General features: G+C 49.5%; 1 protein-coding gene across 1 annotated transcript in view; it reads right to left on the bottom strand.

Annotated features, from left to right (window-relative positions):
- Positions 1 to 21,763, bottom strand: part of GNAS (GNAS complex locus) — a 139,197-nt gene extending 117,434 nt beyond the window's left edge. Inside the window, exon 1 of the mRNA XM_054217972.1 lies at positions 21,503 to 21,763. Coding sequence (XP_054073947.1) covers positions 21,503 to 21,749 — 247 coding nt within the window. The 5' untranslated portion in view covers positions 21,750 to 21,763. The remainder of the gene's footprint in view (positions 1 to 21,502) is intronic.
- Between the last annotated feature and the right edge of the window lie 5,058 nt (positions 21,764 to 26,821).

Genomic DNA, 26,821 nt, shown 5'->3' with positions numbered 1-26,821 from the left:
TCGCAGGCTGCACTTCTGGATCGCTTTACACAGCATCAGGGACGCCTGGGCTCCCCTCCTCCTGCCCCTCCTTTGCATGGAGAGACATATCTTTTTTTATATATGTGTGTATATATATATACACACACATAAAAAAGTTGCACACAGTGCAAAGTCCAAAGGCGATCACCCAGCAAATCTCCTGCTTTAACTTCATTCCTCTCTAAACACATTCCTGCCAATGTGGAGTGGGGGGGAGAAAAAAAGAAAAAAGAAAAAGCAAACAAACGCCACTGTTGCTAAGTTTTGCACTTTATACCCTTTTATATTTACAATCCTCTCTCAGCTAAAAATAGCAACCCATGATCCATTTATAACTGGCCGGACGTGCCCCACAGCCGCCGGCGGGGCCCTGCCTGATGAAGGGAGCTCTCTGCGTTCCTTCTACCTGAGCTCATCCCGCTGAGAGGGCTCAGCCCGCCCGCTCCCACAAAGCACACATTGACACGGCCGCTGCTGCCAGGGCAGGTCAGGGGAAGGCAGCGGGAAAACAAGAAAAGAGAAAAAAAGGCAGTAACCCACGCAGGCTGCCCCATGCCCTTGGCAGGCTCGAAAGCCGTACAACCAGGGAGGCAGCAGGGCAGGCCCTCCGCGGGTACAGGGGCAGCTCCAGCTGGGCTCCATATGGGATCAACACCTTGGTTCACCCCGGAGGAGCAGGGGGAGCCACTGCAGACCCGCACGCGGGGCAGGTCTGAAGGCGGCTCTGGAAATGACTTTAAAGTCACACTCAGAGGTAGGCGCTGGAAACTACTCTAGACGTGGCTCTAGAAATGATGCCGGAAACGGCTCGTGGTCTGCCTCCAGACAGCTCTACTTGGGCCTTTGGGGCTTGGGGGTGGGGAGGGGCTGGAGCCGGCTCGGGGACTTGGTCTACAAGTGGCACCACAACTGGCAAAGACATAAATACACCGTGTTATCTGCAAAAATTATTCATGCAGGATATTTTAACAATGTGGGACTCATTCCCTCACTGTTACTAATGCCTTCCAAATATGATGTTAAAAATTCCCATTATCACCTGTGCAGGACTCACAACCCACAAGTGCAACAGAGCTGCAGGACTGAGGCAAGTTCCCGGCTGAGGCCGGCGCCCGGCGCGGTGGAACGCTTTCTACCCAGGGAACCCAGGTGCCACACTAATGCCACCTCCCATCTCATACCGACGTGCTCTCAGGTTCAGATTTCCTCTCTTGGAAGCACAGGTTTCCTCGCTTTACTCTCTTGCTGATGAGAGAAAGAATCCCAGTTCAGAGGCAGAATGGCAACTCGGGTATCACCGAGCAGCGGCAACAAAAACCACCACCAGCAGCAAACAACAGTATTTTAGTGCAATTTATCGCAAATGTGCAAATCCCAGCCACTTAAAAATAAGGGGTCAAACCCTCCCAAAGTTATGAGACTTTCAAGGAAAATATACCTTCCAGTTATGAGTCTTTTGGGCACACTTGAAACGTTTCTCAGTACTCTTAAGAGTGAGAAAATGTGGTTTATTTGGACTGACAGCAGAAGTTCAGTGCCAGTGCTCCACAGATTGTAGCTCTGAGGAAAAGAGTAACAACCATGGTGGGACCCATAGAAAAATGATTGTAACAGTTGGCAACATCATTACCTACATTTATTCCTCCTAATAGCCCCGTTTCAGTTGCTTTTCTGATATTATTCTTGATTTTGGCTTCTCAGTGGGAAATCACATCCCCTCATGTCTTGTCTGCACAAGAGTTTTCGGGATGTATTTTCCCTCCATAGCTCTACCACGTATACACTCACATTGCTTTGTTTATACAGGAACAAAGAGTGCCTATGTGTAGCGGTGCCTTTCCAAAATTTTGCATATCACCAAAACAGACGTGCAGCGAGCTGGTCAGGCTTTTCTTGGAGCTGTGCTCATTGTGTGCATTATAAATCTTTTATTGTAATATACCGATTTCTACCAGTTTCCACTAGCATGCAGCTGCCTGCCACAGGCAGGGGTTCACACTAACCACCTCCCATGAGGCGACATCAGCAATCAAGTGCCATTTTCAGGCTGCTTTCAGAATGGCTAGAAGCAAAATCACTGAAAACCATGATCATGAATGTCATTAATAGGAGGATGCAGCAGTGGTTCTGCAGATGCCTTTCTGGGAGGAGATGCTTTAAGCAGGGAAATGGAAACTCCATTGCCACATTGGTATCAGTGTGGTAACTCTCCATGTTCGCAAGAAATACAGATTATTCTTTCTTTCAGTCTTCACTGAGCTGCTGCAAAGTAACATCAAGCAAGCATTCCGAAGACAGGGAAGACTTAAGCATCGCTGGACAAACCTGCCACGAGAAACCCGTCCTGTTGTGGTTGCTGTGCAAGGTATTTCTCTGAGCAAGAGAGAGAGCTCAGCCCAAGGGCCAGGAGTACTTTCTAACCAAGCAGAGCGTGGAAACCTCTGCAAAGGCCTGAATTTGCTGTGGAAGAGCTATGCCCTGGGTTTCAAAAGCAGAAGGAAGACAGAGACAGAAAAGTACAACTTCACCCAAGCTATGAATAAAATGCTTGTGCAGCAACGTTACAGAAATTGATAGTAATAAGGCGAAGTACAGCTCGAGGAACTTCTTTTTTTCCAACTGAGTTGCAAATAATAACCCACTGCAGATGTAAACCCATCGCCAGAGGACAGTGGTGGCTGTACCCCAGCACTGGGCAGGGTATACCCAGCTTGGGCCCAGGCCCCCGGCTTGCACCTGGAATGCTCTTTGGGAGAGGCTGGTCCTGGGCACCACCAGAGCCAACAGGACACAGCTGGGCTGGGCTGCTCTGAAACCCAATGAGCTTTCCCAGCACTGACATCTTTGTCCTGAGAGCATCCCCCCAGGGCTCTTTTGCTGAGGAGCCCCCTGATCCAGGAGGTCCGTACCCCGGTGCTCCAGCTGCCTGCCCCCTCCGCAGGCCAAGCCCCGAGGAAGGCCCCGTTTTCAACTGCTTCCCACCACACAAACGCCCTCAGTCCCTTCCTCTGCTCCTCTCCTTCCCTGGCTCCTTCCCATTTTCACCCTCTTCCTTTCTTAACCTGAAACTCATCCTCAGTCCTTGCAGCTTTGGCCCCCTCTTCTGTTAGCAAAACCAAACTCCCTGGTCACATTCCCCTTGGAGGTTTGCCGAGTATTCATGAAGTGGAAATGGCTACTTCTTTTTCCTCCTCCCTCCCCTCTTCCCCCCCACCGCTTCTTTTTCCCCCCTCCTTTTTGGATGGCGATGGTAGTGTGGGTGCAAAGAGAACAGAGACAATGTGTGTTGTCCCTGCCACACCGGGATGTTTGCTGGTGTCCTCTGCAGCAGGACGGCGTGGGCTCCCGCACGGGTCTCATGGCCTGGTGTCAGGATTGCCTGACTTGGCGCTCGCTTTAGTGAAGAGTATTGTTGTAGAGATCTCATCACTCAGCGTCTTGCAAATACCCAGCTCCAGCCTGGCAGAACCACAAGGGAGGAGAAAAGGGAGCACGTGTAGCTCTTGTGAAAACACACTCCAGTTCTTAGTAACATGCATCCACCCTGGGAGATGTTCTTGGAGACCGTTTCTGCCCTGAAGCACTTCCACATTTCCGCCAAAGCTCCTGACCAGGGAGTGCCCCTTTAGATTTGCTGTTGCTCCTTCCAGATGTCACCGTCCAGCGTCCCCTGCTGAGACGTGGCCAGGCATTTCACCTTCAGACAAAGACTACAAGTCCAGCATCTCTAGCTGTGGTCATGTAGGATCGCAGGATTAGGGGCTTGGGCTATAAGAAACCGTGACCGCAGTGGTACATTTAACTGCCTGTTAGAATTCCAGGGGCTGGGGGACATCCAGGGAGAACAATTCCAGAGCTGTGCAGGGGATGGAGACAAACAGGCAGGCGCATCCCCACCAACCAAACTGCGTAATTCCTTCTGGAACGGAGTCGTCTTGCTCCTTAAATAGATTAGAATGTAATAAACCAGAAATAAAGTTGTACATGTAGATAAGCCCTCTACACTGAAGAAATAAATTATGCTGGGGAGAAAGAGACAATTAGACAACAGCTTTCCCATGAATACAAAGCCCACCATCTTTTGCGCCTGCCTACAGACATGTAACGTGCAGTATTTCACACACTGCCCTTGTGTTTTGCTCCAGAGCCTGCTGGTGTCTCTCCCGGGGATGGGGAAATCTGCCTGTAAGAATCTGGCGCATCTTCCCCAGCCCGTACCAGGGAGCACCAAGGCAGCTGTAACAAGCACCGAGTCACGTAACTCTTCACAGCACTGCCACAGAGTGGCAAAACTCACAGTGAAAGAAAAGTAGTCATTTTTGCATCCTGCAAATGAAAACCAGCCCAAGGTCACCTAAGGAAGGAGTTGCATGAAACTCCGTGTGTGTGGCATCGAGGAGCACCTCGGCCAAAGGCTTCAAAGCTTCTTTGTTTAAGTGGCTAAAAAAAGCCCAAGTGATCCTGGGCTACTGGATGTCCAGATGGCCATTGACCTTTATATGTGTTTATTTTAAAGATGTGTCGCTATTTTATTTTTCTCATAAGTCAAGCAATTGAATGATTTCTAAATTGTTTTCTCCCTGACCTCTTATTTTCTTCCTGGCTTATTCTAGAAATACTCATTCAAGACTCAAATATTAAGACTGGGTATTGCCCAAATGTTGCAATTCTTCATTCCACAGATTGCTATCACTATTGCAATTGCTATTCCCTCTGGATCTGGAGAAACCCACACAAAAGGACACTAAAAAATCCACATCTGAATAGTATATGCAAGGAATACAAAAGAGAGACTTTGAAGTATCTTTACAAAAATAACCCTTAAGAATTAGGAAGAAAGGGCAGTATCTTTACAAGAGGAGTGTTGTAAGTGATGCCTTCTGCTCTCAGCAATGCTTCGAAGTTCACTTTGTGGATCCAGGTAATTATTAGATCCTATGATTGCATTACCCCCGTGGAATCGTTCTCTTGGGCTAAATTCGCTTCCCCAAAGCACCGGTGCCCCTTGGAGATTCTGCTTTTGAACAAAGATGACTTGCCCTGCTTTGATCGTACATGCTGGGAGACCAGAGGTGGGGAGCTGAACAGAAGAGAATTCTAGAGAATGGAGGCAATCACACTGACAGCTTTGTCAGACAGCTAAAATAGATGCTGCAATTTGGGAAGCGACTGTGGCTTTATTGCTCAGAAGTTGAAGAGCAGGGCTTGCAACCTGGGCTCCCTCCAGGAGAGCGGGATTCTGCTGGCAAAACCACAGTCCGGCGAGCCCAGGGGCTACAGGCTCCTCGCCAGTACGTTGAGGGTGGTGTAACACCTCTAGCAGACCGCAGTTGCTTTATCCTGACATAGTTATGTCCATACAGTTTATACCACTATAAATAGCGTACTGGTCCACAGCCTACCAGACGTGGTTATCCCAGTACCAAATGAATACCACATCTGAATCCAGACCAATTCTTTGTTACAGTAATGAGTCACACCAGAGACAACTCTACTGTTATCTCCACAGCCTAAACCAAGAAAGGGCCACGGGAGCTGAAGAACAGTTTATAAAGCTCTGCACTGGGCTCTGCTGGCACTGAGCATCCCACTACAAATTGGCATCCTGCAGGACCTGGTCCATCGCTGACCTGAAAGCTCCTCTGCCCAGGAGCTCCTTCTACCATCACTTCCAACCAAACTGCTCCTGACAGCACCTTCCGTACCACAGAGCAACTAAAACAGAAACTCCAAAAGCAGCACACTTCCCTTCATGCTGTTATTAATTTAAACAGTCTCACAGATTTGTGCGAGCACTCAAAATTAAACCAAAATAATGTATATGCTCTTACTGGGCTGAACACGCTGAAGAATCAAGCCCCAGCAAACCAACCCCCAGCATCCTGCAGGAGATGCCATCAGACCTTTAAAGCATCGCAGCACTTGAGGGCGCTGCTGCAATAAATTTAAGTCACCCTAAAACTCTCTACTTAGTTTTATTATGAATTAAAACCGCCTGTTAAAATATCAGCGACCCGTGTTGACACTTACTTATACTACTGCTGTTACACTGTGGCCCTTGTTTTGGTAAACAATGAGCAGAAGTTACCACAAACATTTAACATCCAAGGTTAGCATCTAGTTGTCCTTTCAAATATTCGCACAAAGTGATGAAGTGGAAGGAGGACAAGAAAACAATTTAATTCAGAATTAGTTTTTTCTTTGTTGTAATGTATTTGCCCTGGGTGAAATGTGAAGGTGTAAGAAAGCATATCTCTTCATGGAACCAAAAAGAAAAAGAAGAAATTGGGGGTGAAGATGCAAACAGCAGTTTCTCTTAAGGGAGATCCAAGTTTATGGCAGTATGCCCACTATTTTTCATTGTAGTAGTTTATTAATGACATGATTGTCTCAAAAAAAAAAATTGGGGGGAAGAAAACATGAACTTTATACCATGTTTAATTCACTGGAGGCACTACCACAGTAGGTTCAATCAGTTATTTTCCATTGAAAAGTTACCTTAAAATATGTCCAGAACTAACTTTTCAACGTTTATTGAGCGAGTAGGAGCCTTCTGTTTCATCCTACGCATCTGCTTTCTGTAGGCAAACTATTAAAAGAAATACCTGACAAAGATCTGCACAGCATTGTCATTGCTCATCTGCCTGCTCCACAGGTATGCACAGGGGACAGTTGGAGAAATACAAAAATCCTCTTAATTAACTTTTGTACTGAGAATTATTCCTCCTTATAATGTACAAGATCAAGAGAACCTCTCTCAGACCACATCTCGGAAGCAGAGACAAAGCCAGGAACTGACAACCGCAAGCAGCTCTGTCCTGGTTGACACAGGCCCGCTGTCATTAGAGCCACAACCCGCTGAAGCGTCAAACAAATCCGTAATCAAAGGACGGGAGGAGAAAATATACTGGAGGTTTTAGAGGCTAAAGAACACCACTCCCACTTGAGAAATGGGAAGGTCCAGCTTGGAAGGAGGGCCAGCCAGCATTTGGCTCTCCCGTACTAATCAAAATCAAAGTGTTTGGCTGTTATTTGAGTTAACTGGAGGAAAAGCCATCCTCCCCAACACTGTCCCCACCGCTGCGGTTGCCCCTGCCTGCGAGGGTCTCTCCCAGGACTCACTGTGCTGAGACACTTTGTTTTCTATGAGCATCTGGCTCAGATGTGACATAATCTCTTTCTGGAGGGAATTTTAGGAAATGCTGGAAAACTGCTGCTTCCCAAGTGACAGGAGCAGGATTTTCTTTATGCCCCGTGGGACGCAGGTGGAGGATAAAGCTAAAAGTAAATAGAAATCTCATCTAGTAATGCAACATGGACAAATCCTAATGACCAAGACACGCACCCTTCTTGTGACATCTTCTCAGGAGATCTCGATGAATCAAGCCGCCCCCGCAACATAGGGAATTCCTGCCCCCCCGGCTCTGCTCCCACAGGGAGCCGCAGGGATCCCCCCACCCGCAGGCACAGCTCCAGCACTTTGGCTACACGAAAATCCCACTTTCTCTCCTGCAACACAATAGCTCCAGCAGCGTCTCACAGGGACAGGACGAGCCACCTCTGTGCTCCACCGCCAACCTGTGCTCGACTGCGAGCAGAGACACACAGAGCTGGTCGTGCTCAGGAAGGGGTCTGGCCTGGCGACGCTTGTGCCATCGCCCCGGAGCGGGCACTCGCTGCCCCGTCCCAGCTGGTCACCGTGGGAGCCACCTCCGGGTGGCACCTGCCCAGCCCCGACAGCACCCACCCACAGGCAAGCCTTGAAGGGGGCTGGCACCTTTCACTTGATGGAACTGTAAAAAAATTGGAACAGTCCTTCTGGTTTCAGCATTAAAAAAATCCCACCCAGCAGAGGGGATGCCCGAGTGCAGTGATGGCTCCAGACAGATGTGCCAGGACAGACAGAGCTACAAGAAGAACATGGGACTGAACTGCAAACTCTCCATCTCGAAAGCAGGTAGACAGATCCTGCAATCTTAAAAGGACTTAGAAAAGCACAGGTTTAAGTTTAATAGTTTTCTATGGACCATGCCAATGATATTAGGTGAATAACCATTCAAAAAAATCTCAGAATTTCTCTGGAACAAATTAAATCCAACTATTTAGAAACCGATACTCTGAAGAGCTTTCTAGCAGTCAAAATGAAGTTTCACCATCATGTGGATTACCAAATAGCAATTTAATATAACAAAAATCACCCATTTGTATAAACTTGTTGTAAATAATAAAGCTTATCTATTATTATTAATAAAGACTATTTGAAGCCCGGGAATTCGAAAAACCCAAAACAAACCAGCAAAGCACAGTACTGGATGCACCAGTGGCACAAGAGCAGTTCTCACTTTTCTGACCATTACCAGCGTTGCTGGGTTTCCATGTGCCACTCTGATATCGCTCCTCTTCCCACTCGCTCTGGCGAAGCCACCCGCACCCCCTGGTTCGCAGGGGCCGCTTTCCTTGGTGATAAGCGCGGCGGAATCCCACAGCCCGTACGTCTGTCGGGTTACTGAAGGCTTTCTGTTCTGACCAAACCTCGACGGGTGGCCTCCAACGTTTTCCAGGGTTGCATGGATGAACTCCTAATTCCCCAGTGAAACACAATTACCAAGTTAGATCCGTTGCTACTGTTAAAAAAAATTTAGAGTTTAGGATTATATGGAACCATGCAACTTGTCTTTGTCAGAGGTGTTTACGTGTTGGGTTTTTTTAAAAAACAAACAAACCAACAAACCAGAGTTTCTTGTTCTCAGCGTTTCGGTTCAGCCCCCTCTCATATTTCATCTGCCAACTTCCCTGCTATTGCAGGGGCGCAAAGTCCTGTCCCTCCACCACTGCCCCAGCCGTTCTCAGAAACTCTTGAGTTTTTGAGGCTTCTTATTTTTTGTCCACAGAGCTTTAAATTTGTAAGAAGGTGCCTGTGATCCTAAGGCTTGTAGCATATCCTGGTGGATTTTTCATGATTTACTGCGTTTTCCACATTTGCCTGTGACAAAGCAGAACTCCAGCAAACGCTCCCGAGAGTCCACTCGCGTCTCCCTAAAGCAGCCGCCCAACGGGGTTCGCTTGCTCGTCGCAGTGTGGCCAGTTGATACAACCGCATCCTCTTCACCCCCCAAGGAAGTTTCAAGTGAATAAATGACTCTGTTGGACTTGGAAGCAAGTTGTCCAAATTAAAACTGCCTTCTCAAATGATTACTTTAAAACGACAAAAAATTAACCAGCCTGAGGTGCAGCCTTAACAAGTGCAGTAGCAGTATGGCTGAGAGCTGGGCTTTGTGCTCTTGATGCAAAGCAATATTTCAGTTGTTTCAAGACACGTTTGCCACAGTTTAACCCTTATATTAACACACAAACCTGCATGAAAATCTGTTCCATCATAAAAGTATACCAGAGAATATTTGTATTTTCAATCTGATTCTAAAGATGCAGCTTCAAAATGCAAATGCAGTACCCTAGCAAACTAGTGTTGACTGTGCAAATAAATGTTTAAAAAATTGTTTCTGGAAGCCCAGCAAAAGTTGGGCTTGAAATCTCTCAGTGGAATTACATTTTCGTTCAAGCAATACCACATAGTTTGGAAGCCACAGAAAATGTCTATTAAGACAGTTGCTAATTTAGAGAAAAACTGACCCCATCTGGAAGCGCGTCTGCAGTGCTGTTCATTGCACCACAAGAAAAATATTATTGCACTGCAGCGTGTGAAGCTTTGTAACAAAGATGACGCCAGGTCAAAAGAATCTAACTTACAAAGACAGGCTGAGGTTAAGGTCTTGCTTCTACTAGAAGAGATTAAGTCCAAAAGGAAGTTTAATATGAAGGAAGGAGTGGAAAAAAGATGAATTGAACTGACAGTTAATATAAACTTTTTTCCTCCATGAACAATAAAAATTTCCAGCTCTAGGAGGATGCTTTCCAATAATGCAAATTGAGGTAAGTAAATTAAAGAGACCTTAGGAAGCACTATTCTGAATGTAAAGAAACGTAATCATAGCGAGAGCACTATCGGGGCAGATTGCTTAAGTAAGGCTTAAGTAAATGCAGAGACCCCAGAGAGAACGGAGGGGAGACGACATCCCTGAGTCAGACACCTTGGTGCCTTAAAGCACGGAGAGGACGAGTCGGCATTTATGAACAACGGCTTGAAGTCAGGGCGTACATGATGGGAAACACAGACCCAAGGCGGGCTGCACTGGGATCTGCCCGTGCAGCAGCATGGGGCTGTGGCCAGACCCAGGAACCTGCCGTAGGAGACACGGAAAAGTCCATGGAAGCAAGACAGGGACCAACGAGTTCAGCAATTTCTGGCATTAGGAAACAGCTCAGTGAGATGCAGAGGACCTGAAGTGTAGCTTAAGGCATCAGAAAGGAAATCAGGCACTTCTGCCCTTCAGCTGAGTTAGCTCTGCGATAAGGCAAGGATAGCAAGGACAACAGAAGAGCCCGGCAGTGGCAAGAAGCTCACCAGGTGCCAGTTTTGTCCTGCTGAGAGCAGGAGGGAAGGGAGCAGGTTCTGAATGAAGCAGCTGTAAAATAAGCCGAGAGTCCAGAGAGAAGCAGCTGTAGAAAAAGACGTTCCGATGGGGCATTTGTGAAAATAAAAGTGAGATGAGTTTTTAGAAAGCATCCTGTCAGTGGTAAGGGTTCAGAAATGCTAACATTATTTTTCTGACACGCTGCATCTGTGGAAAGCATGCTAGGGAACGGAGCAGCAAGCAAACCAACAGGGACAACAAGACGGAATAGACGAGACGGAGACCCACTAGTCACGGACAACGCCCACTGAGATCAGCAGTGGTGCAGGGGAGATCGCCCTTCTGGCAGGACTACAAGCTGTAGACCACAGATAACCCAAGCCCCGTGTTTCTAACGGCATGCTGAGCACACGTGGAGGAGCAAGCTGGTGACCACCCCAGAGAGGAGAACCTGGGGGAAGCAGGAGCTGCCAGGGATGGCGAGAGCAGACATGGCTTCCCTCCTCTCTTCTCTCCAGCACAATATTCCGTTTACTTCATTCATCCGGCCTGTGACCTGTGAATGGGGACATGGACTTCAGCACACGTGGCTTATGGGTGGATCACATCATAGAGTCCGAGGCTGGAAGGGACCTCAAGGATCATCTGGGCCAACCTTTCTTGGCAAAAACATGCTCCAGACATGATGGCCCAGCACCGTGGCCAGCTGGATCTTAAAAGTGTCCAATGATGGGGAATCCACCACTTCCCTGGGGAGATTATTCCAATGGCTGATTGTTCTCAGTGTGAAAAATTTTCCTCTTGCGTCCAATTGGATTCTCCCCAGGAGTAACTTGTACCCATTACCCCTTGTCTTTTCTGTGTGACTCCTTGTAAAAAGGGAGTCTCCATCTTCTCAAGCTGATGATGCTTAAAGATTTTAATAAGGACCAATTGAACAGCAGCCAATTAAACTTAAAAATTAAAATTAAAATTTTAATAAGGACCAATTAAACAGTCAATAAAGACTTGGAAAAATTGACAGAAAGTCTTCCTGTTGGAATGGTGTTGAATTTTCTGATGTTGCACACGTAAAAATTGAATTATAGTTTGGTATTAAAGTTGGATAAGGAAATGATAAAGCCCTCCATTCGTATACGGCTTGCTCAAATCTCCAGCATTCCTCCACAGGCAAAGCAATACCTGACAATACGCTGTCACATATGCATGTGCATCGGCCAGGCATCGGCTAGGAAACAAGCACACCTCTGCCTCCAAAAGCCAGGCCATTCCCATCTAAACCCACAAGCAAATTTCTCCTCAACTGCAGCATCGTCAGCCATAAAAATCTATCAGTAAGTCACCCTCTAAAGAAACTGCAAGGAACACCACCCATCCTCGAGCAATACAGCCGGGACGTGCCGTGGCGCGAGGGAGAGGAGCCACCCGCGGCTCCCGCCGCCTCCCCGGCTCCCGCTGAGGCTGTCTGCCGGCTGCGTCCACCGCGAACCCCTGAATTCTCAACTCCAGCTTCACGTGGAATTACTCTTTCCTAAGAAAGAGGTGATCTGTACTGGGTGAGATCAGTGGGAAATGATGATACCAAGCATATTTGAATACCATGCCAGGCCTGTTGCTGAGCAATCCAGATTTCAGCCGAATTAAATGGCGTACAGCTCTACAGGACTACCAACATCTGTTTTCAAGAGGTGTCCAGATCATTAGTAGCTAATTCTAATTCTCTGTTACATTCCCTGCCATATGCTGGGGGATAATCTCAGCAAGCAACAGGGATTTTCATCTCAAATCCTAACAAATCTGCTCTGCAAGGCTTCAGGGTTTTTCTTATGTCATTTATTAGATAATACCCTCAGCTGCTCCTCTCTGCTCTTTCCATGCCTTGTGTCTACTCTTTCATAGCACCCAAAGGCTCCTGCAACCTGCCAAGGAACAACTGACCATTTCTTCATGCCATCCTCGAAAAAAATTCCCTCCCTTGCCAAATACAGAATTTACCTCCTGGACAAACCCAGGCCCAGGCTGTCCCCTGCCCAGCCAGCGCTGCCACCTGCGAGAGGCGTAAGGCAGGACAGCTGTGCTGGGCAGGCTCCGAAGGCTGTTGTCCCTCACCGGCGGGAGCAGCCTTCGGCCCTGGTCCGAGCTTCCTGCGCGGGCTACGTGTCTGCACGTGTAGCCAGCAGCGTATGAAGAACACAGGGAGAAAATCTGGGTTTAAAAGTAACTTCATTAACTGAAATTCAGAGATCTTTTTGGCACTTTACTTGGCAAAATCAAGATGCCTACACTGAAAGCTGTGATGGCACTTCTGTGGCCATAAGAAAAGTGTTTATACACAAACAGAATTTGATCTTTGGCATTAAGCAACAATAACAACAAAACTGGAAGTGAGTGCAGTACTGACAAAAGACAGGGGACGGACTGCTCTGGGGCCTGACTCCCTTCTCCAGGGCACGAGCAGAGGCATCGTGAATCTGTCACAATCTCCAACCCAGTGCCATCCCTTCCCTGCACAAGGGGGTACCGAATCTCACTCCAGCTTTGGCCTCTCTCCTCCCCAGCAAGGCGCTATCTGGGCTGGGCTTTCTGACAGGCCTGCCAGGGGCATCTCCGGCACGCCGGCTGGGAAGAGGAGCAGCTGTCCCCAGGAGCTGCTGGTGCTTCCACCCCACACGTCCCGTCCTCCAGAGGATCAACGGCAGCAGACTTGACCGTGAACACACCACGGCAAACCAACCCCAGGGTGGGGAGGGCTGGGAGGATCTGGCAGTCCCGTCTGCCGCCAGCGGCGTGATGAGCAGTTCCTGCAGTCCCACAGCTTCCACCCGAGCCACCAGCAGTGGTGCTGCTGGCGGGGAGCCATGTACAGATGGGGTATTTTTATCTCTTCTTCATTCCCACCCCTGTCAATCCACAACAACCTTCAACTCGTTAGAGGTGGGAAAGATGGTTCCCAATGAGAAAAGGATCCCCTGGCTCGATTTCCGTGTCACCGCAGTGGCACAGCTGCATCAGTCCTGGCTTCCCAGCTCCTAGTAACCTTTCCAGACAAAAATAGCAGACCTACTGCTTGATTTTTAGCAGCTGAAGAGCAGCAGTAAACCACAAAAGTGTTATGTAAAACGATCTTTTTCTAAGTATATGTTTATTATACACTGAAGTAGTGGATTTAATTACAAACAACTGGAAGTTTTTAACAGTCTGGATTGCCCCCTACTCCCTTTCTAAAAAGTAAGGCTTGGCAGTGGCTTTTGGGTTTCATTGCAAGTCTTCTAAGTATTTCCTTGGAAAGACTTTACACTTGGTCCCAGGCAAGAAGTCAAAATCAACATTTAAAAAGCATGCCCTGCAGAATTTCCAGGACTGGGCAGCATTAAGGTATACTTATAGAGGCCAGGAGAACTGCTTTTTGTGCTTTTTGACTTCGTGCATAAAGCTGGTCTTCAGACAAGGAAGTTTATATTCCAAATAATATTTTTAACTACATGCGGTCAAGTACATAACTTATCAGGCCTTTCCTCGCCCCCTCCCAAAATAAGCCTGAATGGTAAATATCATTGCAGCATTTAGTTTTTGCTTAAATCTCTGCTAGGAGGGACAGATTCTCAAGCCTAATACAGAATTATTCAATGGCAGAAAAAATTTCAAATAACATTTTGGGCCCGACAGCGATACTCAGACTGAACTGTCTGGTTCTGCACTGAAGTGGATTTCGCACCCTTTGGCGGTGTGTCACCCTCACTCTGTCCGGGGGGTGGCATGCCGTCCCCGTGCCCTCGCAGGAGGCTCCCGCAGGCCCTGGCTCTGTGAATAATCCCACTGGATCCGGCGGGACTGCCACGGAGCTGCAACGCTGAAACTTCTGGTTTGAGCCAAAGGCCAAGAATGAAATTTCACCCATTTCACCTGTTTGCTAATCAAACAGGCCTGTGCAAATTGCTCCCGACTTTCCAATAGCCGCAGACATGGCGCTTTTGGGTACAAGGATATACACATGTTTAAGAACTATCCGCTCAAATTTTATCTCAATTTTTGTTCTGGGGAAAAACAAATAAGGAATATTTCCCTTGTCAATATTTGAAGTGTCTTTAAAAACAAATACATATCCTCCAGCAATATCTGCAAATCAAGTCCCGCGTCAGTCACCACCTAAAACCACAAAATGCTACAGACGAGATTAAACGCCAAAGAAGCTGAGAGAAGTGAAAGCACAAGCAGTGTTAAAGAATGAGGCTTAGAGGAGAAAATATCTTTTAGCTTTTACAGACTAAAAGGTATTTCTTGTATGTTTTTAATCAACAGAGAAAAATCGGGTCTATCAAATGGTGAATTTCCTGTGTGGAGATAAGGCAAGGAAAATGTCAAGGGAGTGTTTTATGCAGTATGTTTTTTCCAAACGGATAGTTTTCACTGGTATTTATAAAAAACAAAACCTAAATGCAGATTTTCAGCTCACAATAGCATGCCCTTCCCAGTGTCTCTGCTTCCTCCCCTTGCAAAGTCCCAGTCTCACAAATCCCCCGGCGCTCCAGAAAACCTCCCGGCTAATCAGCGATCTTGAGATGTCAGCACAAAAAACAACCAGAAAAAATGCAAAACCAAACAAATAGAGCCCACAAACTAAAAAATCTGTTCGGCGGGGGGTGGGGAAGGGAAGAGGAAGAGGTTGTGGTGTAACGCGCGATGAGGATGTCACTGAGAAGGAGAAGGACAAACCCAATAAAGTGCTTTTTTCCCCTCATTCCCACAGCAGCATCTCCCCACTGGAGCTGCTGCCCAGGCGCAGCCTGAGCTCCGCGCCCCGGGACCGGAGCCGCTCTGCGGGCACCGCCACAGGGCAGCTCCTGTTTCCACCACGGCTCGCTGTGCTCCAGGCTACGTCACTCGGACCTTCTGCTGCCTCCTCCAAGAAGCCAGTATATTTATTTAATGTATAAATACATTTCCACAAGTTTGCATTTTCCTGTCAAGTCAGGCCACCCATTCACACCTGAAAACCCTCTTCCCAGTCCCAAAGAAAATTTCATGGGACTCAGCTGCCCTCATAACAAACTCCTGACTCCCATCAACTTGTGTGCCAGGGGAGTCTCAACTTCTTTCAGGCAAGAAACGGGGTGGCTTCGCTCACAACTTGTGATGCCAGTAGGTGCCACAGCCATCCTTTCTACAGGAGGAAAGGACAAGCTGCTACCTTCCTTCAGAACAACAGAAATGGAACAAACCGCTAAAAAGCAATAGTCAAAGAGAGAGTACCCTTGGGGTAGAGTTTCAGCTTTAAAAAAAACCCAAACTCTGAAGTTAGGTCCATGGCTACACAGAAATGCAGCCCCTCTAGAGTGACGGATGATGATCTTTATCCCACCAGGCATCTACTGAGTAAAAATACAGATGACCTCTAACACGGAGATTGCATGTATGCCGGGGAGGAGGGGAGATGATGTACATCGATGCTGCTGTCTGACTGCACAGCTGTGGCTGGTGCCAGGGAATCCCCCAGATTCCTCACCCCCTTCCCACAAAAATCCATGCATGGAGCATCCCTTCAGCATTAGCTGTAACTGTGAATGTAATTATTTTGCAGTTTGGATCTTTATACAGAGAGCATCATCCTAGCATCAGTACAGTCTGCCATCCATTAGCCCTTCATCGTAACACTTTTATAGCAGCGCTGCTGTAGGTTTCCTGACACCTTCCTGTGCCAGACCCTGTTTGAAGCAGCTCAAACTTTGCCAGGCTTCAAATACGCTGGCTGAAGCTCTCCACACCATGTGTCTGCCTCAGGCTAATGATTTTCTTGTTGATGTGGAGGTGGTACAAGGAAAAAGTAAGGTCGGGAGCTCTCAAGGTAAAAATACAAACAAAACCACACACAAGACAGAACATAAAAACTCCACACCCCAAAAAAAACACAACAAAGGAAAAAGCAGGGAATGATGAGTAGCTTGCCCGTCTCCTTTCTATGAAATTTTAAAATAGGAGCAGGAGAGAAACTACTTTACCAAGTGATCTAACGCATAGAGGTGCCAGTGCTGAAGCCACTCCATTGCTCTGAGGTTCAGTGAATGTTCACCCGATGACAGCACAGGTCCTGGAGCCAGCATTGCTTGCGTACCGAGTAAAGCCTTGTCCAAGTTTGCAAAGCTTTCCAGGTACTTTTGTTCAGGGTGAGCATGGTCCAGACCCAGAAGATCTCTGTGCCATGGATCACATTTTGTATTCGGCAGTGGGAACCGCGCAGGGCTGGTCTCATGGAGGCTCTTCGTCACAAAGGAAGGCCCATAATTAGCACATCACCTCCTGGTGTCCACAGCAGGATCGTCATGTCTGCACTGGGAAGTGTTGGGCAGATGGAAACCACAGAGATCCCCATGTCCAGGTGGTCTTGTATCTGGCATTTACTGGGGACCCTACTGAAAACGAGGTAATCCCCTCGCACTAGCGACAGCCCCTTTGGAGGGCCGGCACCTGGTGCTGCGCTCAGAGCTGCCCCGCACAAGGTGCTCCCACCACCAGCACCCCTGGGATGGAGCCCAGGATTCTTTGGTTTTCCTGTTCCTGCTTTTCTTAAAGGGGAAATTCAATACCAACTTGGTGTAAGATGTTTAGTGTCAAAAATCTTGTTCTCAAGAATTAGGAAGTGCCAGGATAAATGTTCCCTCTACATTTTTAGTCTAGTCTGTTCTGCACATCTTTTACACAATCTTCTAATCTTCTAATACGGATCATACGCTTTTTTTGCAGGGCGTGTGCCCCCTTTTCTAGCTTACAATACAAGAAACAAATGGGTTGTAAGTGAATGGAACTATTGTCAACAGGGACAAGCTCCTGAGAGATGGAACTTGTCAAGTGCTTGACCACATCCCTGTCTTCATCGCTGGGCGTCCTCCCCTCCCCACCCAACCCCGAGAGACGCAGTGCCAGGTAATGACCTCGCCGCATGCAAGGTGGGCAATCACAACAGGAGAAGGGACCTATCTTGTGGGATTTGCCATGAAATGCTGTCCCGGAGAAGCAGAGCAGCTTCCCTCTGCTGCGGAGCCGAGCAAGCAGCCCCCGCAGCAAAGACGGGGCATTTAAAATCAGTGGTAGCTTTGGACCATTTTAGCTTTAGTCTTTGGTGGCATTTCCCTCTCGAGCATCCATGAAAGGAGGCGAAAGATACCACCTCGTTCACAGCAGTGCCATGCACTGGCATCTATGAAGCCTTCAGTCCCGGTGGCGATCAGCACTACAGAAAAGCCCGCAAGGAGTTCGACAGTTCTTCGCTGAGCGCAGGGTATGGATGGTGTGTTGTAAACAGGGCACGGGGTGACACATTGTATGAGGGGGACAAGAATATTGAATAGCTGCACATTCACTGCACAGCACCCATCTTGTGCCCTGAATGAAGTACCAGCCCCGTGGAAAAAAGCACAACGTAAACCATACAAGACAGCTGTCTTTATTATATGGCGTGGAAGGGCTTACCGTGCAGTGTACACACAGAGAGGGTGACTGAGGTTGGTCTTCACGCTGATATTTCCTAGCCCTTTAAACTATGTTTTTCTTCCTGTGTAATATATTCCCTCTATAAAAACTACAAATTTGCATGCCCTATATTCATATTTGTACCAATATAAATATTTCTGCTAGAAACATTTTTACTTAAGCACCGATGTAGATAAGTTTCAGAATGGCCACTATTTAATATATTGTAGTTTAATATAAATACCTAAGATGACAAGTGCATATATCTATATTGCTATATTGATACCCACGTTTCCTTTTCAATATGGGAATAAGCTACAAGTGCGTTTTACATAGGTAAGAGTTCAGCCTGAGAGAGCGAGCAAACCCAGCGCACAAGGACTGGCAGAGCAGGGAGAGGAGCCCAAGTTCCCTCTCCGACAGCAAACCCACGGCAGAGGAGCAAGGCCACGGGAGAGCAACGCACGCACCAGGAGAGCTGAACGGCCAGGCCCGGCAGAGCGGGGGTTTGCTGGAAAACGCTAACTGATCAAAAGCATTAAAACCCCTCAGACAGGACTATAGCATTTGTATTCATAGAGTATTTGTTTTCATATAATATTTGTTGTAAGATAAAAAAACCCACAAACCACAATTTAAGTAGAATTATACTTTAAAGTCTTTAAAAAAAAATAGAGGAAGACCCACGTTATCGTCACCAATGAGAAAGCACACGCAGAATGGAATTGTTTTATGGCAGTTTAAAATCCTTTCCCCTATAAGCACACACTTTCAATTTTAGAGCCAGGATTGTTCTCAAATTAAAAACAACCCCCACGCACTGAAACTCACCCTCCAATACCCAGTACTAACCCTGAACTCACACTACGTTGCCAACGTAACAGTGATTGTAATCTTGAAGTTGCAACTTGTACAGTACACTAAACAAAATCCAATGAGATTGCACCTGATTGATTGTGCATTTTCCTTTCACAAAAACAAAGCAAAAAAATTACTCTCCTGCAAGTACAAAGTCAGAGTATTGCTTCAAAAATAGAGCAGGTGTAAGATCTTTGCTCTACTGAAATGAAGAGAGGTTTCAGGAATCTGGAATTTACCTTATACATTTGTGGTGGTGAAAAAAGGATTGAAAAAAAAACATGAAAAATTCTTAAAATCACGTAAGACAGCAGGAGCAGCTATCCACTGAGTAACTGCACCCGTGCACTGCACATCCCTGAGCACTCCCATAAAGTGAGGAAATTTCCTTCCAAAAAAGGAACTGCAAACAGAGCAGAAGTACTGGTGGTGCTGGAGAGCCCCGACCTGAGTTACAGACCGGAGCACACCGCGTCAGATACGTCACATACAGGCTGTGACACCTGGGACTCTGTCACCCCCGCGCTCCACACAGCCCAGCACGCGACAGGAGGACGCGCTCTGCGTTTGCAGCCCTTGAACATATACAAGGTAACGCAGCCATGTGTTAAAAACAATTTAGTCTTGGGGACAGACCTGACCTGACGCATCAGTGCAGTTCTCATTTAAATGGCATTACTCCCAAAGAAAGCGCAGCCACTGGTGCTGTCCTTTGCTGTCCACGGCAGCGATATTCTCCTGCGGGAGCACATCAGCCTGAGAAGTTGGGAGCATGAATAGAAAACCACGAATACCTATTGCCGCTTTTGCCATTGAGCCTTCAAGCCCAAGCGAGGGGACATCCCTGGCTCTGCACTTCTTCAGCCTTTTTTCTCCCGCCCATCCTAACTCCATTCCTTGGAAAAAGACTCAGTTGCAGCTTTAAGCCCTAGCTAGATGCTCCTGCCCCCCTCACTCAATTTTACTGTCCTGCGCTATTTGCACATGTAATCCATGAGCATCTCAGCACAGAGACACTCAGCTGTGGCAGCAATACCTGCATATAAAGTATAACCAAGTATACCCCAGACTTCTTATTCCAGTTTAGAAATAAAAAATTCACAAAGTAAGAGTGAGAGCGGGATGCAGGAGAGAAGCAGCAAGGGAAGGAAGCTAACGGGAAAACAGACAGTCCCCGCGCAAGGAGCAGGGAAATGGGTCTCTCGGGCATCCCAAGATTTACAAGAGGGCCAAAAAGTGACTTCCTGCTATTCAAGTCCAGGCTGAAATAAATATAATAAACCAGTGCCAGCATAACACTGGCTCATATCCATCAGATTTATAAACCAGTACTTCGACAAAGAATGCTCTCTCTGCTGGCTTCACCATAGACAACGTTAAACTGCTAAGATACATTGTTTAACCCACTCAATGTTTAATGTCACTTCTGCAAAAAACAGTTCTGTGGCACAACGTGTTAGAAGCAATATTAAAAAAACAGGCAACTGAAATATTGCCTACTGCAAATACAGAAGCCTATCAGATAGCCTTTATGACTTGCAGATTAACATCAAAATTAGCCCTACTGTTTTTTTTTCTCCTAATTATTTAAACTACAAAGAGAACGCAATTCTCACAGATCCTTCTTCAAGCACTTGTTCACTACAGAAAAAACTTGAAATATGTTAAAAAAATCCATAAGACTCCTAGAGCGGAGCCTGTGCTGGAAAGGAACGCCAGGCTGGTGAGAGGTGTGATTTCTCACCCGTGCAGTCACAGCGTACGAGCTTCAGTCTTCACACAAGTGCTGCTCAACCCCCTTCCCCCGAGAAGAAAATACACCTTTATGAACACCAGCATCGCTACAACTGCGTCAAAAGAAGCTGTACTGCTAGAATAAAAACTCTGACCACTGTGACTCAGAAAACTATGCCCAATATTGTTTGCTAAAGCTCCTCAAAATCCAGCTCCTCTATTACAAGGTACAAACATGTACTGAGAAGACCAGGGCCAAACCTTGCTGCGCACCTCAGGGGGTGGGAGCCTTCTCAAGTCATTTGCAGACATTTGAAAATATTCTCCGTTATTGCAAGACGCTCAGAGTTTCGCAGCCCCCTCGTGCGGGACACCGTGCTTCACCTGCAGGTGCGGGGGGAGCGGGGGCATCCCCAGCTCCCGGCTCACTCGAGGGCCGGCGCGCGGTTCCCTGCGGCGGTTTGCGCTGGGATCGCGCCCCGCACCGGCACCGGGCATCCCGCACCGCTCACGCACCGCGCACCGGGCACCCGGCCCGGCGGCGGACAGCGGGACGGTTCCTCTCTCGTCCTCCTCCTCTGGAGGGAGCCCAGTGCCGCCGCAGGCGCATCCCCCGCCCGGGGCCGCGGATCCCCGCACCGACCCACTGGGACCCTCCGGCGTGTGCTCGGGGCGGCGGCAGAAAATTAACGCGCGTATCGGAACTCGGGCTTTCTCCGCGCAGGGGGGCGGCACCGGCCGAGAGAGCCCTTCCCCCCCCCCCCGCGGTGCCTCCGCGCCAACGGCCGCCCGGCGGGGGAAGCGCCCGCCGCACCGCCGCGGGATGCCGCTGCCCCCCCCGCTGTGTGCCCGCAAGCCCCCACCGCGGCGGGGCTCCGTCTGCCAGCCCCGGGACGCGGCGGCTGCCGCTCCGCCCCGCACCTGCCGCTCGGCCCCGCTCCCGCCCCGCTCACCGAGCAGCAGCAGCCGGTGCGTCTGCTTGTACTCCCGCTTCTCCGCCTTCAGCGTCTTGTCGATGCTCTTGCTCCGCTTCTTGTCCGCCCGCTCCTTGGCCACCAGGTCCTGCCGCAGCCGGTGCCGCACCTGCGGGTCGCCCGGCTCCGCCGCCGCCGCCGGGGGGGGGCCGTCCGCCTGGCCGCCGTAGGGCGCGGAGGGGTGCGCGGCGGCCAGGCGGGAGCGCAGGCTGTAGCACAGCCCCATGGTGCGCTAGGGCGCGGCGGGCATGCTGCGGGGCGCCGGGGCGGGGCGGAGGGCCGGGGCGGGGCGGGCGGGGGGCGGTGGCGGCCTCCTGAGGCGGCCCCGCTCCGCCGGGCTGCGGGGCGCGCGCTGCCCTGCGCCGGGCCCGCGCCGCCCGCACGTGATGCGGACACGGTTACCGTATTCTCTGGAAAGCGGCGCCCGCCGCGGCCTCACGGCGCACACCCCCCCCGCCCCCTCCCCGGGCGGGCACCGGCCGGCCCGACCCCGCGGGCTCCGCACCCGAGAGCCGTGCGTCGGCCCCCCCGCCTCCGGCAGCCCGCACCGCCCCGGCCCCGGTGAGGGGCTCGCCACCGGGAGCTGAGGACCCCGCTCCGCGGGTGGCGTCCGGCCTGAGCTCCCCCACCGCAGCACCCGTGGTGACCAACGGCCCACCGCGTCCTGGCGACATCCGAGGAGCGCAACGGTCGGACCCGGTGACCTTAACGGCCCTTCCCGGCCTCAACGGCCCGGTCTCTGTCCTGTCTCAGCCCGCTCGCCGTGCCCCGGGTTCTCTGCACGCTCCTGTTTGTCAGTGCCTCCTTGATCTTCTACCAACACCGTCATCCAGCAGAGGAGTCGACGATGGAGTTTGCTCTCTCACTCTCCCCCTCTCCTCTGGAGGCACCACGTCTGCTTCCTTGCAACGAACTTCAAATTCCCCTCCTCGGCTGCTGCCAATTTACCTGCCGAGGGCAGTGGTGCCGGCCGGGGTGACATCCCTCTCTCTGGCAGCCATGCCACGCACAGTGCTGCCAACCTTGTCACGCTGTATTTTACACTCATCTCCGGCCAGCTCTGACTGTTCACTTACGGTATGACTAATGCTCTCTGGGGCCTGGCCACACACACATCCTGCGCCCTGGAGCTGGATCCTTCCGACCCGCGCTCTGTGCTCTAGCCCATCCTCTGCAAACAGCCTGCATGGTTCTCACTGAAGTCTCAGTTCCTCCTTTCAGTGCTTTCTCACAAGTTAGATGTCTCCATGATAGAAATTTCTCCTTCAAAATCTTCTGCAAGCCTGTGCCAGCAGAAGGATGCATCTGTTAAGTGCGTGACCTTCCCTTCCCACTTTACTACCACCACACGAAAGGCTGAGCAGGTCGTATCCCATATGAAACCTTTGAGTGTTTCTGTTGCTGCAGCAGGACAGCTGTGACGGGCAAGAGCTGCCCTGCAGGAACAGCAGAGCAGAGCTAACGGTGACCCGCGGAGGTCACTGTTAACCGGGTGAGCCGACCAGCTCTCGTCTGTGTGCCTTTCATCACTCCTAGTCGTGGGACCCGGCCTTGACCCGGCTGGTCTGACCGCACTGCAGCAGAGGAGCAGCGCCGGGGGCGGCTCACCCAGAGCCCCGACCTGCCGAGGGAGCTTGGGCTTTTCTGCAAACTGGCTCCTTGGCATCCTGTTCCTGGAGCAGCTCCGGGAACAACCAGCGACAGCACATGGGGATGCCGGAACAAAGTTCAGGAAACGTGTTTAATGGTCTGTGAGTGTGGGCTCAGGCAGAGACAGCAGCAAATGCTTCACAGCAGGAACGTGCCTGGAGAGACTCGCACCCATTCTGCAAGGAGGCACTCTGTGTGTGTCCCTCCTAGGCAGGTTGTTAGTTATTTCAACAAGTTTATTTCTATTTGACTCACTCTCCGTCGGGTCTGCTAACTGATGGCCAGGTTCTTACCTCTTCACTCCTGCAAAGTGTCCGGTGGAAAGTCAGTGGGACTGATCCTGGAGAAAGACATCACCCAAGCAAAGGGAGAGAACGTTTCCTTCTTCCCCTTTATCCCGTACTACGCAAGGCACCTAATCAATGCCCTGCCGCCTGGCTGTTACCGCAGTTAGTAAGTGTACAAATTAAATCATTACACAGCAGACAAATTCACTTTACACATTGCTACGAGCCCAAGCTTCAGCAACGGTTGCTGCGTCACAGGAGCTAATCCATCTCCCATCGGGCCCGAGATGCCACACCAGCCACGCTGTTGCTGCGATGCCTCTTCCTCTGGGACCGAGCACTCGTCCTTCTGATGAACACACTCCCGAGAACGTAATATACCGAGAAAATGTAAACGTCAGCCTAGAGGATTATTAGTAGTGGTTTTCCCTTTCTTCCTGTGCTTTTTGGAGAGGCACTGAACGAGAGGAAGGTTGTACGTGCAGATGGGACAGTTCTCTGGAGAGTGCTGTGTCGTGGGGATGTAGCGATGCGCCACCTGCAAAAGGAACATGAACTCCTGAGGGCTGTGAAGAAACAAATTCAAACAGAGCCAAGAGGTAAAATGTGAAACTAGAAAGCAGCGTTCAGCCTATGGATTTGTTCCCCTGGCTCTGCGGGGGGACAAGCAGAGTTTTCCTTGTGCAATTCACAGCAAGACAAGTTTAAGGCCAGACCCTCGTGGTTTCCTCACTTTGAGAACCTTTCCAGGGCAGGTGACAAGTTCTGCAAAGCACACCAAGCCTGTCTTCGCTGTAATGGCCATCCCGGGTATGATCTGGCATGGAAATCTGAAAATTAAGTAGTATTTCCAAGTGGAGGACAGGCTTTCCCTCATCCTATTATTCTGAACCCTTATAATAACTCATAAAACTTATGAATTACTAGTTTCATGGAAATCAGGAATTTTACATCCTGGCATACTCCTGGCTATGGCCCTGCCTATCGTTACGGTTTAGATGTCGTTACGCACATTCAGCTGTTAACAACGTCAGAAGCACGGTTCATCGGCTTCCCAGCTTACACCAGTTTTAGTTGGTGGCAAAAAGTGACAGGAAGGATAAAGTCCTGTGTTTCATGTGAGCAAAGAGTGCATGCCACACATTGACAGCGTTTTGAAATCACACGCGGTTTCAATGAGAGCAGAGGAGATTACCTCAAAAATCAAACCATCTTCTGCCATATATGAATGTTGTTCATCCACATTGTACTTGAAGCGTGTATGCTGTGGGACAGATTCAGGCTTAAAAAGCACAAATTAAGCGTGTTTCACAAAATGCAGTTAAAGAATATCTTTCTGAAGGGCACTGGCCATGCCCACAGACACAGACAACGTACCTGCCCCCCTGTGCCGGCGCATGACAAACCCCACGGCTCGTCTCCGTGTGTTCAGCTTCATTCAAACTCCTTAAGCAACACCCATCCCCAGCAGCGAAGCCCGTGTCTGCCGAAGGGAGAGCCCGTGACGCTCAGCCACCGCCACGATGGCCCAGAGGAGTCCTCCCTCCAGGGCCACGAGGCTTCCCGGGCGCTGGGTCTGCCGTTTGCCGCTCCTCCGACCACCGCCGCTCCTGCTCTCGCCCCCCTGGCAGCCGGGCAGAGCGGGAAGGGTTCGGAGCCTGCCTCCTCCCCATCCCACTGGGAAGGAAGGGACTAGAGCGTTGTCCTTCCCAAGCACTGGGCTGCAGATCTCGCTGTATTTTTATTCTGTTGTTTCTACCATCTGCAACAGGGAAAAAAAAAAAAGGAGAGGTTAAAAAACAGAGCGGACCATCTGGGAATGCAAAAAATACCAAGGAAGAGAGGCAGTCACTGTGAGACTGCAGTAAAAGAGGAGACATGGACACATAAGCAAAACCCCTTGGATCAGCACCAGGAAACATGTCAGCAAGAGAAATGTAAATGAGTAAAATTTGCATTTATTTGTGCCTTGGGAGGGAAAATAATTGATTGCACGCAAACTCCCCCCCCCTTACTGTAAGTACTCTGTACACGCAGTGTTCACTTCTTGCTGCAAGACACTGATGTGTCAGACCCCCCGTGGGCAGCCCCTCTCGGCCGCCCGTCTGTCCTGATGCCAGGGCTGTACCCAGCACCTCTGGGAAAGGCATCTCGAGGGCAGGCGCTGGCTTCTCAAACGGGCCCTGGGACTGCTGCTCCCAGCGTGGCTGCAGCAACGAAAGGTGCTGAGCACCCCTGAAAAACAAATCGTGCCACCCAGTTGCAAAACAAGGCTTTTAGGGAAAAGGAGAGGAGTCTACATGTGTGGAGTTTGCTCAGTGTCTATATGACTGAACACCCACTACAGACTGCGAGTGTTTTCCATTAATTTTCTCTGAAGCAGGTTTTATCTGGTCTCTGCTTTTGGTTCTTTGCTTCAGCTCAATTCTTATTTTGCTGTCATTCCTCTGTTTCCTACATTGAAGTCTGGATTTAAAAGGGTGACCAAGCACCTCATTTCAGTCTTGGATTCCTAAGTCCTTGTTTAAGTATCGATCTAAGCTGTTAACTTTGTGTCTTTCAGAAAGCGTGAGCACCAAGAGCTCCCGATACCTATAACCACAAATCCACCATCAGTGGCCTCGTCACATCTCTTAACTTAAAAGTCAGTTCACCTGTAAAATAAACATTGTGATACGCAGATAAGGCACGATGGGTAGAATTAGCTGCATTTGAAATGTATTTCAGGTATAAAATGGCAAAAGGTGCTGGTGCTTGTAGTCATGGGCCGGTGTTGTGAAGACACGCTCGGCACACGCAGTATTGCTGTGACTGCGCAGCCCGGGCTCACGAGGACACAGGCTGAGCAAAGCCACCTTCATCTAGGAAGATATTCAAGTCCATTCCCTGTATAAAGAGGACAAAGTCTTTATGTGGGGAGATCGGAGCGTATCGACGTGGCTGCGGGAGGGGACGACAGCCTGGTCTAAGCGTCAGTTGTGGTTGGTACCCTTCCAGTCCATCCTTGGTTCCCATCAGCCACACGGTGAAGGCCTGGACGCCAGGAGCAAAGCTCTGCACTTCACTGCGTGCAGCTGAATAGAGAAGCATCCAACTTATTAATATCCTGATTGATTTTATGCAGATGTTAGTTATCCCGAAGCAATTCCCGTGAGATCCTTCATCACCTCATCCAGCATTTCTCTTGTCTCTGGTCCTGACAACGCAGCGAGGGATAACGGACCGGCGGTGGCAGGCAGAAGGGCCCTCAGAGGTGGCAGCGGGTCTCAGGTAGCTGTATCTGAGAGTACTGCGTTCTGGACTCAAATTGACGTTGTGGGTATGAACTAAAGTCTGAGTCCCTCCTCCATTCCTCTTGCTA

The sequence above is a fragment of the Rissa tridactyla genome, chromosome 12, assembly GCF_028500815.1.
Source record: "Rissa tridactyla isolate bRisTri1 chromosome 12, bRisTri1.patW.cur.20221130, whole genome shotgun sequence".
NCBI lineage: Eukaryota > Metazoa > Chordata > Aves > Charadriiformes > Laridae > Rissa > Rissa tridactyla.
Note: the sequence above shows the minus strand (reverse complement) of the source record. Positions and strands in the feature narration are given on the sequence as shown.